Source organism: Nicotiana tomentosiformis, chromosome 3, assembly GCF_000390325.3.
Source record: "Nicotiana tomentosiformis chromosome 3, ASM39032v3, whole genome shotgun sequence".
NCBI lineage: Eukaryota > Viridiplantae > Streptophyta > Magnoliopsida > Solanales > Solanaceae > Nicotiana > Nicotiana tomentosiformis.
The window spans coordinates 134,236,702-134,256,162 of record NC_090814.1 but is presented as its reverse complement, the minus strand read 5'-3'; the positions used below and the strand labels follow the sequence as shown (position 1 = coordinate 134,256,162).

Genomic DNA, 19,461 nt, shown 5'->3' with positions numbered 1-19,461 from the left:
AAGGGGCTAAGGCCCTGCACAAATCGGCGCACTCTAGCCTCCATAGTAGGCAACATGTGAATAGCATATTTTGATAGGCGCGCGAACTCCATGTGATACTCCCACACACTCCTACTCCCTTGCTTAAGATTCTCAAACTCTGCGGTATGGGCTGCCCTAGTCTCGGCAGGCAAGAAATGGTCTATAAAGGCATCAGCAAACTCACTCCATCTCGCTGGAGGGCTCCCCTCCTCCCGAGAGTCCTTCCAACACTCAAACCAAGAATATGCTACCCCTTTCAGGCGGTAGGCGGCCAACTCCACTCCCTCCGTCTCAGTAGCGCGCATAACCCAAAGAGTCTTATGCATCTCATCAATGAAGTCCCGTGGGTCCTCCTCGGGATTAGCACCTGTGAACACCGAAGGATCCAACTAAAGAAACTTGTTCACCCTGGAACCACTAGAATCCCCTTGTTGGCTAGACAAAGTGGGTGCAACATTTGATCTCTGGGCTTGAGAAGCCACTATCTGTGTTAGCATCTGAATATCTTCCCTAAGATCCCTATCAGAAATACCAAAACCGGAAGCTGGGGCTGGAGGTGGAATCGGAATATCGGTTGGAGGAACCGCTGCACCCTCAGTAGGTGCAGGAACTGGTGTGGCCTGAATAGGTGTAGTGGAATCAGGTAGTATAGCATTCGAGGGATTATCCTCACCCCTCGGGTATTCACCCACCTCACCAAGTAAAGGGTCAACTACCACTCCCAAGGCGGCATTGGCTCCTTGGCCAGTTCTTGCTCTCTTCTTAGGTGCCATATACTGAAAGTTAAAGGAATGCACGAGTTAGAAGAGGAACAGTTGCACAATTAGTTTCATCGCACGATCCAGAATATCAAAGAAGGGTATTATTCCTAAATGTCCAAGTAGCCTCCAACTTATAGATGTGGTCGACAACACACCAATAAGAAGGACTCTACTAGACACGGCTCCGAGACATCCTAAGACACTTTAAAACCTTAGACTCTGATACCAAGTTTGTCACGCCTCATCCTCGGGAGGCACGACCGGTGCTCAACCGAGTGAACCCGGTCGAGCAAGCCTGTTAGATACTTTCTACCCAATTCACCCATGATCAAGACAAGACGTGATTTCATTACTTAAACAGTAGGAAGCTCATTCATACAATCCAAAATTGTTTCATTAGTCATTGCACCTTTAAGTCTCAAAATACACATTTCTTATAATTTGAGTGGAACAAGTGATCAAACACAACATAACTTGTTTCGCATTCCCAACACCCATATATACAACCCACATAGTATTTACGGAGCCTCTAAAGATACAAAAGAGAGTAAAAATGGTGCCGGCAACAAGGCCCTGGCTATACCTCAAAATGTGACCACAATATAAACAAAAGGTACAATACTTGACCCCGGAATGAAATGGGGCTCATCGAGTCCGTTGAGAAGAGGATGCAGCACTATCTGTGATCAACACTGTCTGCTATGTAACCACCTGCATCCATTTAAAGATAAAGCGCCCCCGGCAAAAGAGACGCTAGTACCGTCAAATAACACTAGCATGTAAAGCTAAACACCAACTCAATAGAATGAATAATAATACAAGAGGAACAGTCAAGAATTCGATTAGGGCTTCAAATAATATAGAAACAACAATGTTAAGGATCATATACATTTTCAAGTCAGTTTCCATATTATTAGGTTGGGTGACCTTTAGTACCGATATTCCACAATTCACAATACCTTTGTATTCTTACACGGAGTCCGATCTCGGCCCGATCGTGTAGGCCATCTCATTTGAGACATTACCACAATTTCATTATAATTTCCAGCACAGTACCACTATGTGTGCGGCATGGCGTCCGATCATGGCCCGATCGGCTAGGCCATCTCATTTGAGACATTAACCATTTTCACAATTTCATCCACAGTACCACCGTGTTCTTACACGGAGTCCGATCTCGGCCCGATCGGCTAGGTCATCTCATTTGAGACATTACCTTTTTCAGTCAATCATCTCACATCGTACCCTTTTCATATACTTTAAGTTCATTGGCACTAGTGATCATAATTACAAAGCCATTCTTGGCACTTGGCCGTATTTCATAGTTCTGGTCCCCCTTTTCCACATTCAAATATTATTATCATTATCAACATCAATAGGGATTCCCATGCAAGACATTAATTCACATATGAGCAATTTGGGAAATCTTAGGCACATAGAGGCCTCTCATACAATTTGGCATAACAACCTTTACTTCGGTCTTGACATGAAGTTTTAACATTTCTAACACATATTTCACATTTTGAACATATTCTCAAATGGCAAGATGACATGATGAAGCATTTAGAATAAACATTGAACAAACATCCTACAACATAACCATATTAGGAAAAGCCAATTCAATAATTATCAAGGACTTACTCCAATTACATGAACACCGTGGGATTCGATTCTAAGAAGAAGGGGGTTTAGCCAACATACCTCAATTGAGTTTCTCAAACTCTAAAATGATCCGGAATTGTTACCAACTTCAATCTATTTTAGAAATATAACAAGTTAGACCAAAATTAGGAAGATGGTCATGATTCTAGTTCATTTGAGCATATTATCAAACACCAGGTGTGCATTAAGGTTCTAAGGCTCTTTTGTGGAAGATTCCATCATTTTCCAATCCACTCTCTACCCTTTTTAACTCACAACCTTCTCACATACTTCAAGGATACATGCATGCAAGACAACATCCCCCATTCCCAATAATTGCCTCTCTAATTACCCCATTTTTGCAAGATTTCAAAATTGAGAGTTAGGGCATAGATTCTTACCTTTAGGGTGAAGAATCCCTTTGTTAATCCTCAATGATTGAGCAAGAATTGATGGATAATTGTTAAAGATTGCTCCCCCACTCTAAGAACTCTCCCTCTCACTCTAAAATATCATAACTGTGCTCAGAATGGTCTATGGGGTGTGTTTTAACGGAATAGGGTCGGGTTTAAAACCACAAAATTGAAGCTCCGGAATAGGTTTTCCGGTCGCATATGCGACCGCATAGTGGTTATGCGGTCCGCGAAATGACCGCGAAAATGGGTGCCAGAGCTGGAAAGAAACTGACCTGGTCTGCGGTCACTATGCGGCCCATAGACCTGTTCTGCGGTCCCTATGCGGCCCGCAGACCTGTTCTGCGATCGCATAGTGCACCGTAGAACGGTTCTGTGGTCGCATAGTACACCGCAGAACCTCTCTCCAAAAAATCTCAAGGCAAGATATGCGATAAGAATGCGGCCCATGAAACGGTTATGCGGTCGCATAATGGCCGCAAAATTTGACATAAAAAATGCCCCAGAAATCTGGGCCGCAGAAATGCGTACTTCTGCCCAACGTTTTCCTTCAACTCCCCAGCGCACTGTTCAATCTAAAAAGTCTGAACCGCGGCTCGTAAGCCTACCGCAAAGAATTTCTACTACTATTAACCTCTACGCCTACTTTGGCATCACGAAATTCGGGTTTTTAGGAAAATTTTTACGGGGCCTTATACAAAACTTGTCCTCTCTAGTCAAGAGACTAAAAAATAAGCCAAAGATCTGCCTCCAGTAAACTAGGTTGTGTATTTGTGGGTTTGGAATTGAGAGAATGTGAAATGCCAACACTATCCTCAGCTGAAGCCTGTTGACCGCGCCTGCAGAAATATCAACGCAGGTGCGGCTCCGCAAAAGCGGACATCCTCTCGCAGATGCGCAAACTCTGGGAAACTTCCTACTCCGTAGATACGGACTTGTTGCCGCAGCAGCAGCTCCGCAGATGCGGATTGTCAATCGCAGATGTGACGCCTGTGTGGAATTTCCTTCTCCGCATATGCGGACCATACAGTCGCACAAGCAATTCTGCAGGCACAGATTACTTACCGCAGATGAAGTCCCAATGCATTGTAGCCCATCTCCGCAGTTGCGGCCTTTTCCCTCGCAGATGCGATGTCGCATACGCGAACAGTGTTCCGCAGATGCGGAATCACTGAAGGATTTTGCACTTTTTGTACTCTTTTTGCTCAATTCCACTCCAAGTGAATTCAACTCTCTTCATGGCACATTTACCTGAAAATCTAGCAATACACACCACAAACAACCTCATATGATAATTAAAGGATGCAAAATCTAAAGAAAAGAGACTAAAATAAATGGTAAAATCACCACTCATCAGAGACCCTCGAAGAAATACATGCCCGAAGCTTCGACCTATCTGCCAAGATCAAAGAGTCAAAAAGACTCGAGGTCGAGGCCAAGAGGCTAGTTGAACCCTGAGGTGAAGAGGACTCCGAGGGCTCTGAAGAATCCGAAGGTCCCAACGGTTTTGGTGACGAGTCGGGTTCCGGTGAAGACTAGGCGGAGATGCCTTAGGATTTTTTTTTTGTTTTTGTATCTTATACATATATTTTGTTGAGGTCGATTTTATTGGCCTTTGTAAAGGTATTTCGGAATATATAAAGTTTTTCCCTTTTGGCAATTTTCAAGTCTATTATCTTCAGCATCTTTTTACAATTGCAAACATTTCTAATGCCTTAGCACATAATCACACGTAGTAATAAGTCATTTTTCGGAGGTTCGAACAAGACTTGTCCTCGATGCAATTTTTTCTCGAACTTATGGAAGCTTGGAGTGACCGGAAATTTTCCTAAGATGCTTGTTTAAATATTTTTAGACTATATCTTTGCCGAGGGTAACCTTTGAATATGTTTAGAATTTTTTTGAAGGCTTTATGTTTTGATTACTGGCTTCGGACGTCTCCAAACCGCTTTTTAGGGTGGCCGTAGCCTTTTAGGTTTAGGCACTACCTAATAGATTTTGTGCCTCCGGATTTTGATAACCCGAGCCGCCTAAACATGTCTCGAACGGCAATACCTGAGTGGGGGTAGCCCTTTGGGCTCGGATAAGGGTGGCCCTTGGGCTCAATAGTTCTCGGGTAGGAATAGCCCTTAGGCTCGATACTTTTAAGAAGTAAAAAATGATTGTTAGCAAGGTAGAAACTTTCTTTCATTTCTGTGCGTAACGTACAATATTGTAAGCATGTAAAAGCTCGTATTATGGCTGAGGTGGCCAACGCGGGCATGGTTCACTTGACCATTTGGCCCTTACAATAAATCCTAACCACCGAGCCTAGACTGTTCAAGCACAAAATTTCCTTCCTTACTAAAAATCTTGACCTGAGGGTGATGGCCCCCAGTATTCGAGGTCGATCTTCGAGAGGGCTCGGATATTGTTGATGCGACCATTGACTCCAATTTAAAACCGGTATTCAACTCTGAGTTAGCACGATTTACTATTTCCTCGATAAAAACCTTGCCGAAAAACCCATTTGGGACAAAACCGGTTCAAGGAAAAAAGAGTGTGACGCATGCTTTCAGACCTAACAGCTACATTCTCCTTTGGTTGTTTCCTGAAAGTGTTAGCCCAATTCGTAATATTAAAAAAAAGTGAATGAGGTCGTACCTTAGCAGTAGTACCGTTTTAAGTGGATCACGTTCTAGTTGTTTGGTAGATGTGCACCATTTCCTGCTTCGAGTTTATATGAACCTTTACCGGTAATACCGATGACTCGATATGGTCCTTCCCAATTCGGTCCCAGCTTCCCTTCGTTCGGGTTCCGGGTGTTCAGTGTTACTTTTCTTAACACCAAGTCCCCGATATTGAAGTGTCGGAGGTTGGTTCTTCAGTTGTAATATCTTTCTATCCACTATTTTTGGGCGGCCAACCAGACTAGGGAAGCCTCGCGCCTCTCATCCAATAATTCCAGGCTCGTGTTCATGGCCTCACCGTTTGATTATTCGGTTTCATATCGGAACCTGAGGCTCAGTTATCCCACCTCAACTGATATTAGTGCTTCGGCACCATAGACCAATGAAATTAGAGTGGCCCCGGTACTTAGATTTTGAGGTCGTACGATATGCCCACAAGACTTCGGGCAAAATTTCCTTCCATTTTTCTTTGGCATCGGTCAACCTTTTCTTAAGGTTTTGAAGTATGGTCTTGTTCGTAGATTCCGCATGTCCGTTCCCACTAGGGCGATAGGGTGTTGATAAGATCTTTTTGATCTTATGGTCCTCGAAAAATTTGCTTACCTTGCTACCGATGAACTGCTTCCCGTTATCACATACTATATCGGCCGGTATACTGAACCGGCATATTATGTGGTCCCAAATGAATTCGATGACTTCTTTTTCCCGGACCTTCTCGAATGCTTGAGCTTCGACCCACTTAGAGAAATAGTCAGTCATAAATAGTATAAATTGAGCCTTACCGGGTGCCCATGGAAAGGGATCGACAATTTTCATTCCCCATTTCATGAACGGCCAATGCGAAAGGACCGAATGTAGTAACTCCCCGGGTTGATGGATCATTGGTGCATGCCTCTGACAATCTTCACATCTTCGTACAAAGTCCTTCGCATCTTTCTCCATGTCGATCTAGTAATAGCCGACTCTGATTATCTTACGAACCAAAGATTTTACTCCCGAATGGTTTCCGTAGGTGCCTTCATGAACTTCCCTCAAAACATATTTAGTGTTTCCCGGCCCCAAGAATATGGTGAGTGGGCCATTGAACGTTCTTCTGAACAGGGTACCTTCAGATAGGCTAAACCCGGCTGCCTTCGTGCGTAAAGCTCTCGATTCTTTAGGATCTGAGGGCAGCTTCCCAGTTTTCAAGTAATCTATATACTTGTTTCTCCAGTCCCAAGTTAAGCTTGTTGAGTTTATTTCGGCATGGCCTTCCTCCACTACCGATTTTATGAGTTGTACGACTGTTCCTGAGTCGAATTCACCATCATTGACCGATGACCCCAAGTTAGCCAGAGCATCGGCTTCGCTATTTTGATCCTAGGGCACGTGTTGTAGGGTCCATTCCTTGAATCGATGCAGCGTTACCTGTAATTTATCCAAGTATCTTCGCATTCGTTCCTCTTTCACTTCGAATGTCCCATTGACTTGATTTACCACAATGAGGGAATCACACTTAGCTTCGACCACTTCGTCCCCCAGGCTTTTAGCCAATTCGAGACTGCAATCATGGTCTCATACTCGGCCTCATTGTTAGCCAATTTCACAGTTCTAATAGATTGCCTGATTACGTTACCCGTACGTGGCTTCAACATGATGCCGTGTCTAGACCCCTTTGTGTTCGAGGCACCGTCCGTAAAGAGGGTCCAGATTCCCGTTGAATTCCCCGAGGTTAACAAAAATTTCCTTTCAACTTCGGGTATTAAGGCTGGCGTGAAATCGTCCACGAAGTCTACCAAAATTTGAGATTTGATGGCAGTTCGAGGTCGATATTCGATATTGTACCGGCTAATTTCTACGGCCTGTTTATCCAATCGTCCCGAGAGCTCGGGTTTGTGCATTATGTTCCTCAACGAGTAAGAAGTTACGACACATATGGGATGGCATTAAAAATATGGCTTTAACTTTCTGGAGGCGCTTAGCAAAGCGAGCGCCAACTTCTCTAGGTGAGGGTACCTTATTTCGGCCTCGCCTAGAGTCCTGCTAACATAATAGATAGGAAATTGCGCACCTTCTTCCTCCCGGACTAAGACTCCACTTACCGCTATCTCGGATACCGCTAAGTATAGGTACAACTGCTCGTCTGCCTTCAGAGTATGAAGCAAGGGTGGACTCAAAAGGTACCGTTTGAGTTCTTCCAAAGCTTGCTGGCACTCTGGGGTCCACGAAAAATTATTCTTCTTCTTCAATAATGAGAAGAACATATGGCTCTTATCGGAGGACCTTGATATGAACCGACCCACGATGGCTATGCGACCAATTAGCCTCTAAACGGCCTTGACATTGTCCACCATGGTGATGTCTTCTATAGCTTTGATTTTGTTGGGATTTATCTCGATCCCCCGGTTGGACACCATGAATCCAAGGAACTTCCCGGACCCCGAATGCGCATTTCTCCGGATTCAGCTTAATATTATATTTCTTAAGTATGTTGAAGGTTTTCTGCAAATTTTCCAAATGGTCCTCTGCTCGTAGGGACTTAACTAATATGTCGTCAATGTAAACCTCCATTGATTTTCCTATTTGATCTTCGAACATCCAATTTATTAGGCGTTGATAAGTGGCTTCAGCATTTTTTTAGTCCGAACGGCATTATGTTATAACAATAGGTGCCGAATTTAGTGATGAATGAAGTTTTTTCTTAATCGCCCGAGTCCATTAAGATTTGGTTGTACCAGGAAAAGGCATCGAGAAAGCTAAGTATCTCGTGCCCGGCCGTTGTGTCGATCATGCGATCGATATTAGGCAACGGAAAAAAATCCTTGGGGCATGCCTTGTTCAAGTCTTTATAATCTACGCACATTCTTAATTTATTTTCCCTTTTAGGCACTACTACTACGTTAGCCAACCAATCCAGGTACTTAACTTCCCGAATGGAACCTATTTTAAGGAGTTTGGATACCTCGTCTTTGATGAACGTATGCTTGACTTCGGACTGAGGCCTCCTTTTCTGTTTAACTGGGTGGAACTTCGGGTCCAAGCTTAGCTTATGAGTGGTCACTTCTGGTGGGATCCCTGTCATATCTAGATGGGACCAAGCAAAACCATCCACGTTAGCTATATGTAATTTAATGAGTTTTTTCCTGAGCTTGGGAGTCAACCCTATGCCCAGGCATACCTTCCGATCAAGCAAATGTTCGATCAATATGACTTTCTTCAGCTCCTTGACCGTTGACTTGGTGGCATCGGAATTGTCAGGGGCGATGAATGACCTAGGAACTCTGTAATCATCATCCTCGCCAGCCTCTTGCCTCTCCGGTTCGGTCGGGGCCGATGTCGGTGATTGCTATTTAGTTTCTTCCTTCCTAACCGACCTTGGGATCATTGATGTCAAGAGTGTGGACATCGGGATCACCTCCTCGACTGCGAACATTTCTTTTGTTGCCGGGTGTTCTCCGTAAACTATCTTGATACCTCCCGGTGTGGGGAACTTCAATGCCTGGTGTAGTGTCGAGGGTATTGCCCTCATGTTGTGAATCCACGACCTTCCGAATAGAGCGTTTATACCTCATATCCCCTTCGATGACGTAGAACTTCATTTCCTGAATGGTTCCGGAGGTGTTCACTGGCAGGGTTATCTCCCCTTTAGTAGTTTCACATGCCATGTTGAATCCGTTTAAGACCTGGACTGCAGGCACTATTTGGTCTTGTATACGCAGTTGTTCTACGACCCTCGATCTGATGATATTGGTCGAGCTACCTGGATCAATCAACACACGCTTAACTCGAGATTTATTTACGAGTATAGAAATTACCATTACATTGTTATGCGATTGCACGATGCCTTCAACGTCTTCATCGTTGAAAGAGATGGTCCCATCCGGCATGTAATTTCGGGTTCATTTTTCCCTTGTGATGGACAACTTAGTATGCTTCAACATTGGCCCCTGGGGGATGTCGACTCCACCGATGATCTTGTTGATGACGTGCTAAGGTTCCTCTTGCTCGGTCTGCTTGTTGGAGTCTCTATTCCTGAAGTGGTTTTTGGCTCGATCACTCAGAAATTCCCGGAGGTGTCTGTTATTTAATAACCGGGCCACTTCTTCCCTTAGCTGTCAGCAGTCTTTGGTCCTGTGGCCGTGAGTTCCATGATACTTACACATCAGGTTGGGGTCTCTTTGGGCAGGATCAGATTGCAATGGCCGAGGCCACTTGGTATCTTTGATGTGTCCGATGGCTTACATGATGCTGGCAGCATCAACGCTGAAGTTGTATTCCGATAACCTCGGTGCCTCCCTGGCCCCGATAGGCCTGTCGAAACCGTTTTTGCTCATGAGTCCCCGATTATTATGACCTCGATCGCTTCTTCTTTCATTCCTCGTAGGGTTACGTCCGGACCCTCTGCCCCTTCGATCTCCGCTATACGGTTGATACCGATCTCTGCTTGGTCTTGGTTCATGATCAATGACTCTTTTAGACATGTCATTGGTTCTGATGGGATACACGGACCCAGAAAGGGGCCCGAGCTGATCGTCCTCGACTTTAATTTTTGATTGGTACCTGTTATGGACGTCAACCCAAGTTATCGCCGGGTACTCTATCAAATTATGTTTCAGCTGTTGTGGAGCCAAGGAGCTTTGGGGGTTGAGTCCTTGAGTAAATACTTGAACGGCCCAATCGTCCACAACCGGGGGCAGGTCCATCCTTTCCATTTGAAACCTCAATACGAATTCCCTAAGCATTTCGTTATCTCTTTGTTTCACTTTAAAGGTCCAATTTTCTGGTCTCGACTTTGATGATCCCGGCATGAGCTTTTACAAAGGCATCTTCAAGCATAGCAAACGAATCAATGAAATTAGGGGGCAGGTTGTGATACCATATCATGGATCCTTTAGACATGGTTTCTCCGAACGTTTTCAGCAGAACCGACTCGATTTCATCATCTTCTAAGTCATTCCCCTTAGTGACACACGTGTAGGAGATTATGTGTTCATTTGGATCCGTGGTCCCATTATACTTTGGATTTTCGGGCATACAGAACTTCTTTGAAATCAGTTTCGGAGTTGCGCTGGGAGGAAAAGGTTTTTGAATAAATTTCTTGGAATCAAGGCCTTTCAATATCGGGGACGCTCCTGGGATTTGATCAACCCTGGAGTTATAGGTCTCCACTTTTTTGTCGTTGGCTTCGAATTTCTTTTCTCCTGATTCCACCCGCTTTGTGAGTTCCTCAAGCATCTTTATTATCTCGGGGATGGTCCCAGGTTCAACTTTACCCGGCCTTTCTGTGGCTGGTTCATTTCTGTGGGTATTTTTCCGGGATGGTTCAGGCTCAACTCTGCTATGGGCACGACTTTGGTTCTGCAACTGGGCTATTGCTTCTTGTTGAGCCTGTAACATTTCGAAGATCACCCGTAAATTGATCCCATCACCTTCGCCGTCGTGTGTACTCCGGGCTATCGATCGGGCTCCCCCGCGAACGTTGTTTTCGGGGTCGGTAGGCAAGTTTGCGTCGATAGCCACATGTGAGTTAGCATCGATCGGGTCCGCGACTGGAACTCCGTTGGGGTCAACAGGAGGCACCTCGTTATTGGGCACTACATTGATGTTCTCGCCATGGTGGCCAGACTCAGCGCCAACGTTCAAATGAGTAGAGTGAGAGTTCGACATTTTTAATTTGACCTGAAATTAAAATCTCAAAGAACAAGTGTAAAACAGAGTGCGTTATGAAAATTTGTATCAAATTACCACTATTATCCCTAGCCCCACGGTGGGCGCCAAACTGTTTACCCTAACAAAACGGATAACAATTGAATTTATATGTGGATTTAAGGATATGTGGATTAATTCAATACAAGTGATTAATGACGTTAGATTAAGTAAATGAAAGACGTAATAAATGGCCAAACCAATGATAAGGATGATTCCGAGCTCGGTTGATGGCTCGATGAGGAATCTGCCCTATATTCCAAACTTATACTTATGAAGAACTTAAGAACAAAAATAAGAACTTTGAACAACAAAGAGAATTGAAATAAATTGCCTCGCTATGCGTGTTACAATGTGTCCCATGAATAATAAGCCGATACGGGCCGAAATTCACGCTGTGATATCCGGTTGGGCACGGACATCACGACCCTTGGTTAGTCGTATGCAGCTCTTTGGTAATTCTCTCCGAAGTCTTGATCCTCGAAACGGACCCGGAAGACATGGCCCTGATACCCCCGAGGGTAGGTGTTTTGCCTGAGCCCCAATACGAGGGGCTCCTCGCTTTTACTCTGATTCATTACGGTCACGTTCATGCTCCGTTTGACTTACCGGGAAATCGAGGTGTTTAGTGGGCCCGCTTTTATCCGTATACAGAATCCTATTTTCTATACCAGCCTCTCGTGTTGTTCTACTTCAGATAATACTTAATCTTATCGCACAATATAGCAGCAGTTAATTCCATATCTTGTTTAGCATATAATTATAAGGTTAGACGTAACAACGTTGAATCGAATCGCATTTAACTGTTACGAAGACAAATTTTAAGCATATGATTGCCAGTTAACAAATGTCTCTCCTTTAAGTCAATTCATTGTTTCAGAAAGTCTTCCAGACGCCCGGGCATGGAAAGGACACCGTATAACTAAGGTTATGGGTTATTTGTTTCACGAATTAGTTATGCAGGAATTATAAATATATAAAATAAAGAAGAATTAACCTAAATAGTCGTTCATCTAACAACTTAAACTAAAAAACTAAAATAACCAACAGATATATAATATATATGTATAATCCATATATAATAAGTGTACACCGGCTATGACTCGAACATCATCACAGTAATTTGTAGGACAACTGTATTGACAAGGTTTTAACGAAGTATATGTACAACTTTATCCGCAGAGATGGATAAATAATTAAAAGTTAGATACTGTGAATAATTTTTAATACCTCAACCAGCGTCAGACAATTTACATAAGCGCCGGTTATCTTACATGACACACGTCATGGTACTAAAAGCTTTTCCACCAATAGAGGCACAAATAGGAGAATTTATTACAATGAAATAATACCGCAGCTCTCATCTACATCCTCCAAAAGAAAACAGAGGTTCTCTAACAACCAATTTATACCAAGTGCACATTTTACCTTAGACTATTTTTAGTTCTTTAAGCCATGCAGTATGTAATGGGCATGGATCTGGTTTCCCTTCTACGATTGCCTTCTCAGAGAGTGAATAGAACCATCCGTTTCTCCATTTGAACTACAAGGGATCAGACAAACGGGATGGTTAAAACACACAATTCAAAATGTAATGTCAACTAAGAAATCCAAATTTTCTTACCTCCTTGACAGCCGTTGGAAAATGCGCAACTGCTCGGGAGTAAGCACAGAGCCTATCCTCCATGGCTTCCTCAAAAACTAGACCTTTCTCTGCAGCTGCTGCAGATGCAAGCTCAGCAATCAGTTTAGACGCCTGAAAGCAGCAAACCTAGTTAATAACATCCTCGCTCTACATTATCATCTGTATTAGCCACATACATTAAGACAGCGAAACAAGTAAAGCATCCAACTTTCAGTTCCTACTATTAATAGTGTGCTTGACTTTGACGAAAATGGCACTGACAAACCACCTTAGTTTGGAAAAAGGAGGGGGGGGGGGGAAAAAGAAAATGGAGAAATGGGTGGTGCTAAGACCCAACCCATATCAGGTGGTATTTTGCCTTTTAATGTGGACAAGGGTGACCGGAGTAGGTATAACTAGAACAATCTAGCCCCTTTGCGTACAATGTCTAGTAGGTTTAAACAGTGGCAATATGGACTTGAAGATCCAACATTACTGTAGAACCTATTAATAGTGCTCCATTTCTATGGTTTGAACAGCAAGTATGGTAATTATAAGATAGAATCGGAGTTGATGAGCAACAAAACCAGTTTCTTTATACACTAAGGACATATAAGCCACTAATACCATGAATGTGGTTAATAAGCAGTGTTTGGTTAATTGTATTTCCGCTTGTGAGATAATCCGCGGTGTTCGGTCTAAGATGTAAACATGCTGGACTCTTAATCCTATGTAACGGAAAGTAAGCTGAAAAGTTAATTAAAGTATCAGTAGTTGCTTGAGCCATGCTATTGCTTCATACACGGAGTTTCTATTTAGGCTCCTTGCATTACTTCATACAAGGAATCTCTAACTTATGATTCACAACAGAAGTAACACAAGTCAGTGCAAGCATTGTGATCTCTGTCCCTCTCACTTCACATCTCAGCACTTTTAATTTTTTGAATTTTTTTTAACGAAAGGCGGGCCCCTACTTGGAGTTATGCAGTGAGGGTAGTTGATTGTAACAAGGTAGCACCCTGAAACATGAATGAACAAATAATGCAACTTAACCTATCAAAAAACAAATTAAAAGTGCATATGTTAAAAGGGTTTCACAAACGAGCACGAGTCACTCACCTCAGAGCGGTACTCTTTCTCAACAGCTCCTACTGTTGCTCCTGGATGACGAGCTCCAACAAGCATGAAAGCACAAATCCATATAAGCTTCTCCAGCATTTGCTTCTGAAAAGGCTCTTTGTCAAGTACCTGGTTTTTCCAGAAAAGGCAAATTATATAACAGATCTGAGTAGTGGTCTGTTGCAAGCTATATTATAAGGCACAGTGCTGAAAGAAGAATAACTTTTTGGACCTTGTCAACTTGTACGTGAAAATTTTAAGAAGAGATGCCATCTCTAAAAACTACACTTGGCGAGGTACAAGATGAAATAAATGAAAGAGGCCTACAATCAATTGCATTGATTTTATGTCACTTTCAATTTGAATTAGCAAAAGCGGTTTCCTTTCGGACCACACCGTTTACCCTTCTTCTTTATGAAATACAAGGAAAGAGGTATAATATCAATAGCATTTAGTATAAAACTGTTGATCAAGAAGCCTTCAACAGAGAAAAGTGAGTTTAGTTCATTACGGAGAAAGACAAACCGAGGCTAATGTAGGCATGTATGTTGAAGTCTTCAATATACAACACACTAAACTTAGAACAGTACATCCCTATTCCAATAAACAGGAACTTGAACATAGTCTTCTAGCTAACCGTCAATAGCATCAGAAGGGAAGTTTTCACTGCATGATTATAATGTTATGCTGAGCATACAATACCGAAGTTCATTCTTTACCTTGCAAGAGAGTCCCCCAGCATGTAATCTTGCAGCCACTGCAGATGCCCATTTTCCATAAGCTGCAGTCAATCCTTCTGGATTGGTATCAGTTTTCCCATCAGTAGGGGGCTCACCAAGCTTTGATACTGCAAAATATGCCAATACTTGGTCTGCATCACCGAGACCTTTACTTTGGAACCAAGGCTCCAGCATTCCATTTTGGAAAAATACCAAATCTGCCACATCAAGATTTATGACAGGGTCACATCATCCAGTAAAACATAAGTTAGCCCAAACCACACCCAAAAGGAAAATCAGAAAAAGGAAATAGTACATTAACAATACAACACAATAAATACGCCTCAATCCCAAGGAAGTTAGCATCAGGTATATGAACACACTATTCATATCACTCCATTTACATAAAAATAAACTACTTAATAATAAAAATAAAAAGCAATACTAAAAGTTCTCTACATTTTCTGTTGGCATATTAATATTTCTTTCAAATCTACTAAAAGACTCCTAGAAATATTGGGCAATACACCATCAATGCATGAGGGAAAAAAAAAACAAATTTATCACATCAACAACACTACTATTAACAACAGAAATTTCTGCAGCGCCTAAGCTTAGCTTCAATCAAAAGTCATAGATATTAACAACTATAGCATAACACCTTAGAACGAAATTATCGTGTTGTACATAGTAAACAAAACTACTGAAATGTACTAATGGGGAAAATAAACTATACTCTTCTGTTATTCTTTCAATTTTGAATTTTTTATTTTACACTTGACAATATTATTTATAGTCGCACAAATTTTTATTACTTGTTTTTATAACATGTTTCAAAAATCCTTGAACTCCATGCTCAATCAAACAATAATACAGAGTAACACTATAGTAAGGGGAAGTCCAGCATACCGCTCCAACGAGATTTAGGAGTAGCTTCAAGTACAGCTTCAAGATCATCATTCCTAGTACAAACCAAAATTGGACCAACAAAATCAACGGGAACAGGTTCACCCCTTTTAACCAAAACATCATCTCCATTACCCAAATCTTGTAAAGCTCTTCCCACACGTCCACCTCCGACTATGATGGCGGGAGCTACTTTTGTTGTGGTGCCAGTAGCCATGTTAGCTGAGGTGGATAATGATGCTCCAATTTTGAAATTGAAGTTGATTCTTGAAATGGGTTTTGTGTAGTGGTACCAAAATGTTGAGCTAGAGAGTGTGACAGCGTTCACCATTGCTGCCTTCATGTTGCACAGTTTTTGGGGCCATGGGTTTTTCCTTTCTAAAGTATTAATGGAAAATGGGTCAAGAAGAGAGCCACTCGTTTTCACTTATGATCCAGAATTTTTATCACTTTATCAGTGGCGTAGCCCGTAGGTGGTAGAAATTGGATCCGGTTTGATGAAAATCCTGACGGGCATGTATCCGGATTGCTAGTTCTTGGGTTTGGTAATGGACTGGAAATTATTGGGCTTCGTTAGCTGAAGGCCCAATTCGACCTGGGTTTTCTGGCAGCTTGGAAGGGACCATTTTGCATAAATAGCCACTTTTATGGCCGCTATTCAAAACATGATCACGAATTAAAAATTAGTGCAACTTTAGTCATATATGAACACGTTTTAAAGAGCAGCTAAGTTACCAAACAAAAAAAAGAGAAGCTATAAAAGTGACTATTTGTGCATGAATACCAATAGCATCAGTGACAAATCCTGCATCCAAAATAGCCGCCAATATAGTGCACACATACAATTCATTGACAGGCTCTCCCTCAGAACAATAGCTAAAGAGTTCGATACTACCATTTGAATATGAAATTACATGTAGCTTACGATTTTGAATAGTAATACCAGTGAACTCTCCGTCATATTTTTTTTTAACCGAGCGGCATAGATCAATGATTCAATTGATGAGTTCAATTTTTGAGATTTTTGGCCTTATATTTAGATTTTACGCTATGTTGATTTTCTACATCTTTCATAAATTCCACTAATTTAAATTAGTTATGCTTTTTACGTGATATCTTCATTCTTATAGCCTGTTTGGCCAAGTTTATTTTTGAGCCAAAAGTACTTCTTCTTTTTTTGCCAAAAGCACTTTTGGCCAAAAATTGAAGTGTTTGGCCAAGCTTTTGGAAGGAAAAAAGTGTTTTTGAGGAGAAGCAGAAGCAGTTTTTGAGAAACAGGAAAAAGTAACTTCTCTCCAAAAGCACTTTTTTAATAAGCACTTTTGAAAAAAAAATACACTTAGAAGCAGTTTTCAAAAGTTTGGCCAAACACTAATTACTGTTCAAAAGTGCTTTTCAAATTAATTAGCCAAATACAAACTGCTTCTCACCAAAAGTATTTTTTTTAAAAAGTACTTTTGAGAAAAGTACTTCTCCAAATAAGCTGATTTTAGAAGCTTGGCCAAACATGTTATTAATTTACTAATATAACATACTCTGTTTATCAGAGGCGGATCTAGAATTTCTAGAACATGGATGCACTACTAAAGAAAGGAGGAGGAAAAAGTGTAAAGCTGGAATTGATACGTGTTTCTTTGAGTAAATAATTAAGTATTGAACCAAGTGCACTATTTATGAGCATGGGTACCAATTTATAATATTTGACCAATTCTAAAAAATACATAAATAAAATACCTAGTTTGATGGAAGAGCCATGGGTTCATGTGCCCCATAATTAAGGCTATAGAATCGCCCCTCATGTTTATAATCAAACTAGTGTTAGAACCCGCGCGATGCGCGGATAATTTGACAGAATATTAATCTTATAAAATTATGATATAATATATTATATTATTTTAATAAATATTAGTTATTATTTTAATATTTAATATAGTGTACAAAAATATAACAAAATCAAAGAATACACATCATATAGTAATCGAATAAATTATTTATTTCTTGTTTATTCTTTATTAATTTATCAATTGGCTTAATATTTTGATACTATTTCTCTTTTAATATAATATAAGTAAATATTTTTATTTTTTTACACTTATGTTATTTTGTTATCAATAATTTTCTAGTGTTATATATTAATTAATTATAAAATTAATTAATATCCCGCTCTTTTCATACATTCTTTTCTACGGTAATATTTGATTAATTTTCTTATTTTGTATTTCACTGAAAATTTAAATAATATAATTTTTTTTTAGTAAAATATAATTTTGAATTCATCAAAAATATAAAGAGATAAACCTTCTATTATTTTTATAGAAAAACCTACTAATATTTTTAATAATTAATAATTTATGTTTTATATATAATATATTATCTTATGTATAATATCCTAATAGTTTCTTTATATTTTTGTATTTTTCATTATGGAATTATGAATTTTATTTATTAACTAAAATTTCCTACATGAGAAATTTAATTTATATATATATATATATATATATATATATATATATATATATATTTACGTTATCGCTTGATTTATTTTTTTTAGTATTCTTCCTTTATGAATATTTGTTTATTATGATTTAGTTATGTGTATATGTATAACTTTTCTCATAATAATTCTAATTATAAGTCTTATATTTTTATATTTTCCCATAAATTTATATTTTATTTATTTATTTATTGTTCCTTGCTTATATAATTGTATTATCCATTACTTAATATTATTAAATTGACATATGAATGTTTTAAAAATTACGACTTTAGTATAATAACTACTCCCAAAATTGAATTGAAAGTTTTTTTATTTCTTTATTTTCGTTTGTTTATTTTAAAATAATTTTAAAACTCGAACTTGAAAGTAATCCCCAATTTAAATGGGCAACTTTTTATTTTTTAAATTTTATTTTTTATTCTAAAATAGTTTTTTTCAAAAAAACCTACACTTATCGTCTTATGATTATGCCACTTGGCATCATATAATTTTTTACTTCTCGTTATATATATATATATATATATATATATATATATATATATATATATATATATATATATATATATATATATATTTTATTTTTCTTCTTCTATTTTCAATATGAAGTTTTGATTTTATATATTTTTTTTACTATGTTATTTGTAATTATTTCTTTATTATATACCTTTTATTTTGTGTGAATCGGTAATGATATGCGAGACTAATATTGTTTACTATCAATTTAAATATATACAAAATCTCGCAATGATATAATCTAATAAGAATATTAAAGATTATGTATTTTAGATTTTATTTTTTTTAGCATTCAAATTATCTATACAAATCTATAATATAGATATAGATTAAATTTTGTCATAAAATATAGTTAAATTTTGCCTTTAACGTGTGAAGCAGCATTTTCTCTATATGATACTTGACTTGACCTGACCTCATGCTTCACTATCACTCTTTAAATATAATATATGAAGTTAAATTATGTGTGGGTAACTTCCAAATTTAAAATTAAAAAGGGTTCAAAATAAATAATTTTTAAAATATATAAATTATTATTTCCATAAAAATACTTAACTATATTTAAAATTTAATAATGAAATTTATATTTTTCATGATATGCAGTGGGATAAATTTTAGATCAAATTCAAAAGTTTAGTATTATTATTATTATTATTATTATTATTATTATTATTGTTATTGTTATTGTTATTGTTAATTAATGATGATTAGAGAAAAATAAATGAAAACAAAAAAAGTGATAAACATCCAAATTTTAATTTGAATAGAGTTGAAAGCTACTCTAATCTTAACATATAGATTCAAATTTTTTATCTTTCCTTCAAAAATAATAAAAATTGTAATTGTTTCTAATTTAAAATTATAGTTAGATTTTATTAAGTATGAAACTTTAA

General features: G+C 39.2%; 1 protein-coding gene across 2 annotated transcripts; it reads right to left on the bottom strand.

Annotated features, from left to right (window-relative positions):
* Positions 1 to 12,303: 12,303 nt before the first annotated feature.
* Positions 12,304 to 16,022, bottom strand: LOC104108372 (uncharacterized). 2 transcript variants are annotated; one of them, XM_009617389.4, is made up of 5 exons: positions 15,562 to 16,022; positions 14,653 to 14,870; positions 13,934 to 14,062; positions 12,815 to 12,946; positions 12,304 to 12,733 (listed from the first exon to the last, which is right to left on the bottom strand). In XM_009617389.4, the coding sequence occupies exons 1-5, from the start codon at positions 15,899 to 15,901 to the stop codon at positions 12,620 to 12,622; spliced, it is 933 nt and encodes a 310-aa protein (XP_009615684.1). In that variant the 5' UTR covers positions 15,902 to 16,022; the 3' UTR covers positions 12,304 to 12,619. The 2 variants fall into 2 exon arrangements, with proteins under 2 accessions (XP_009615684.1, XP_070053761.1); XM_070197660.1 differs by lacking the exons at positions 12,304 to 12,733; positions 12,815 to 12,946 and adding an exon at positions 13,548 to 13,833.
* Positions 16,023 to 19,461: the final 3,439 nt, after the last annotated feature.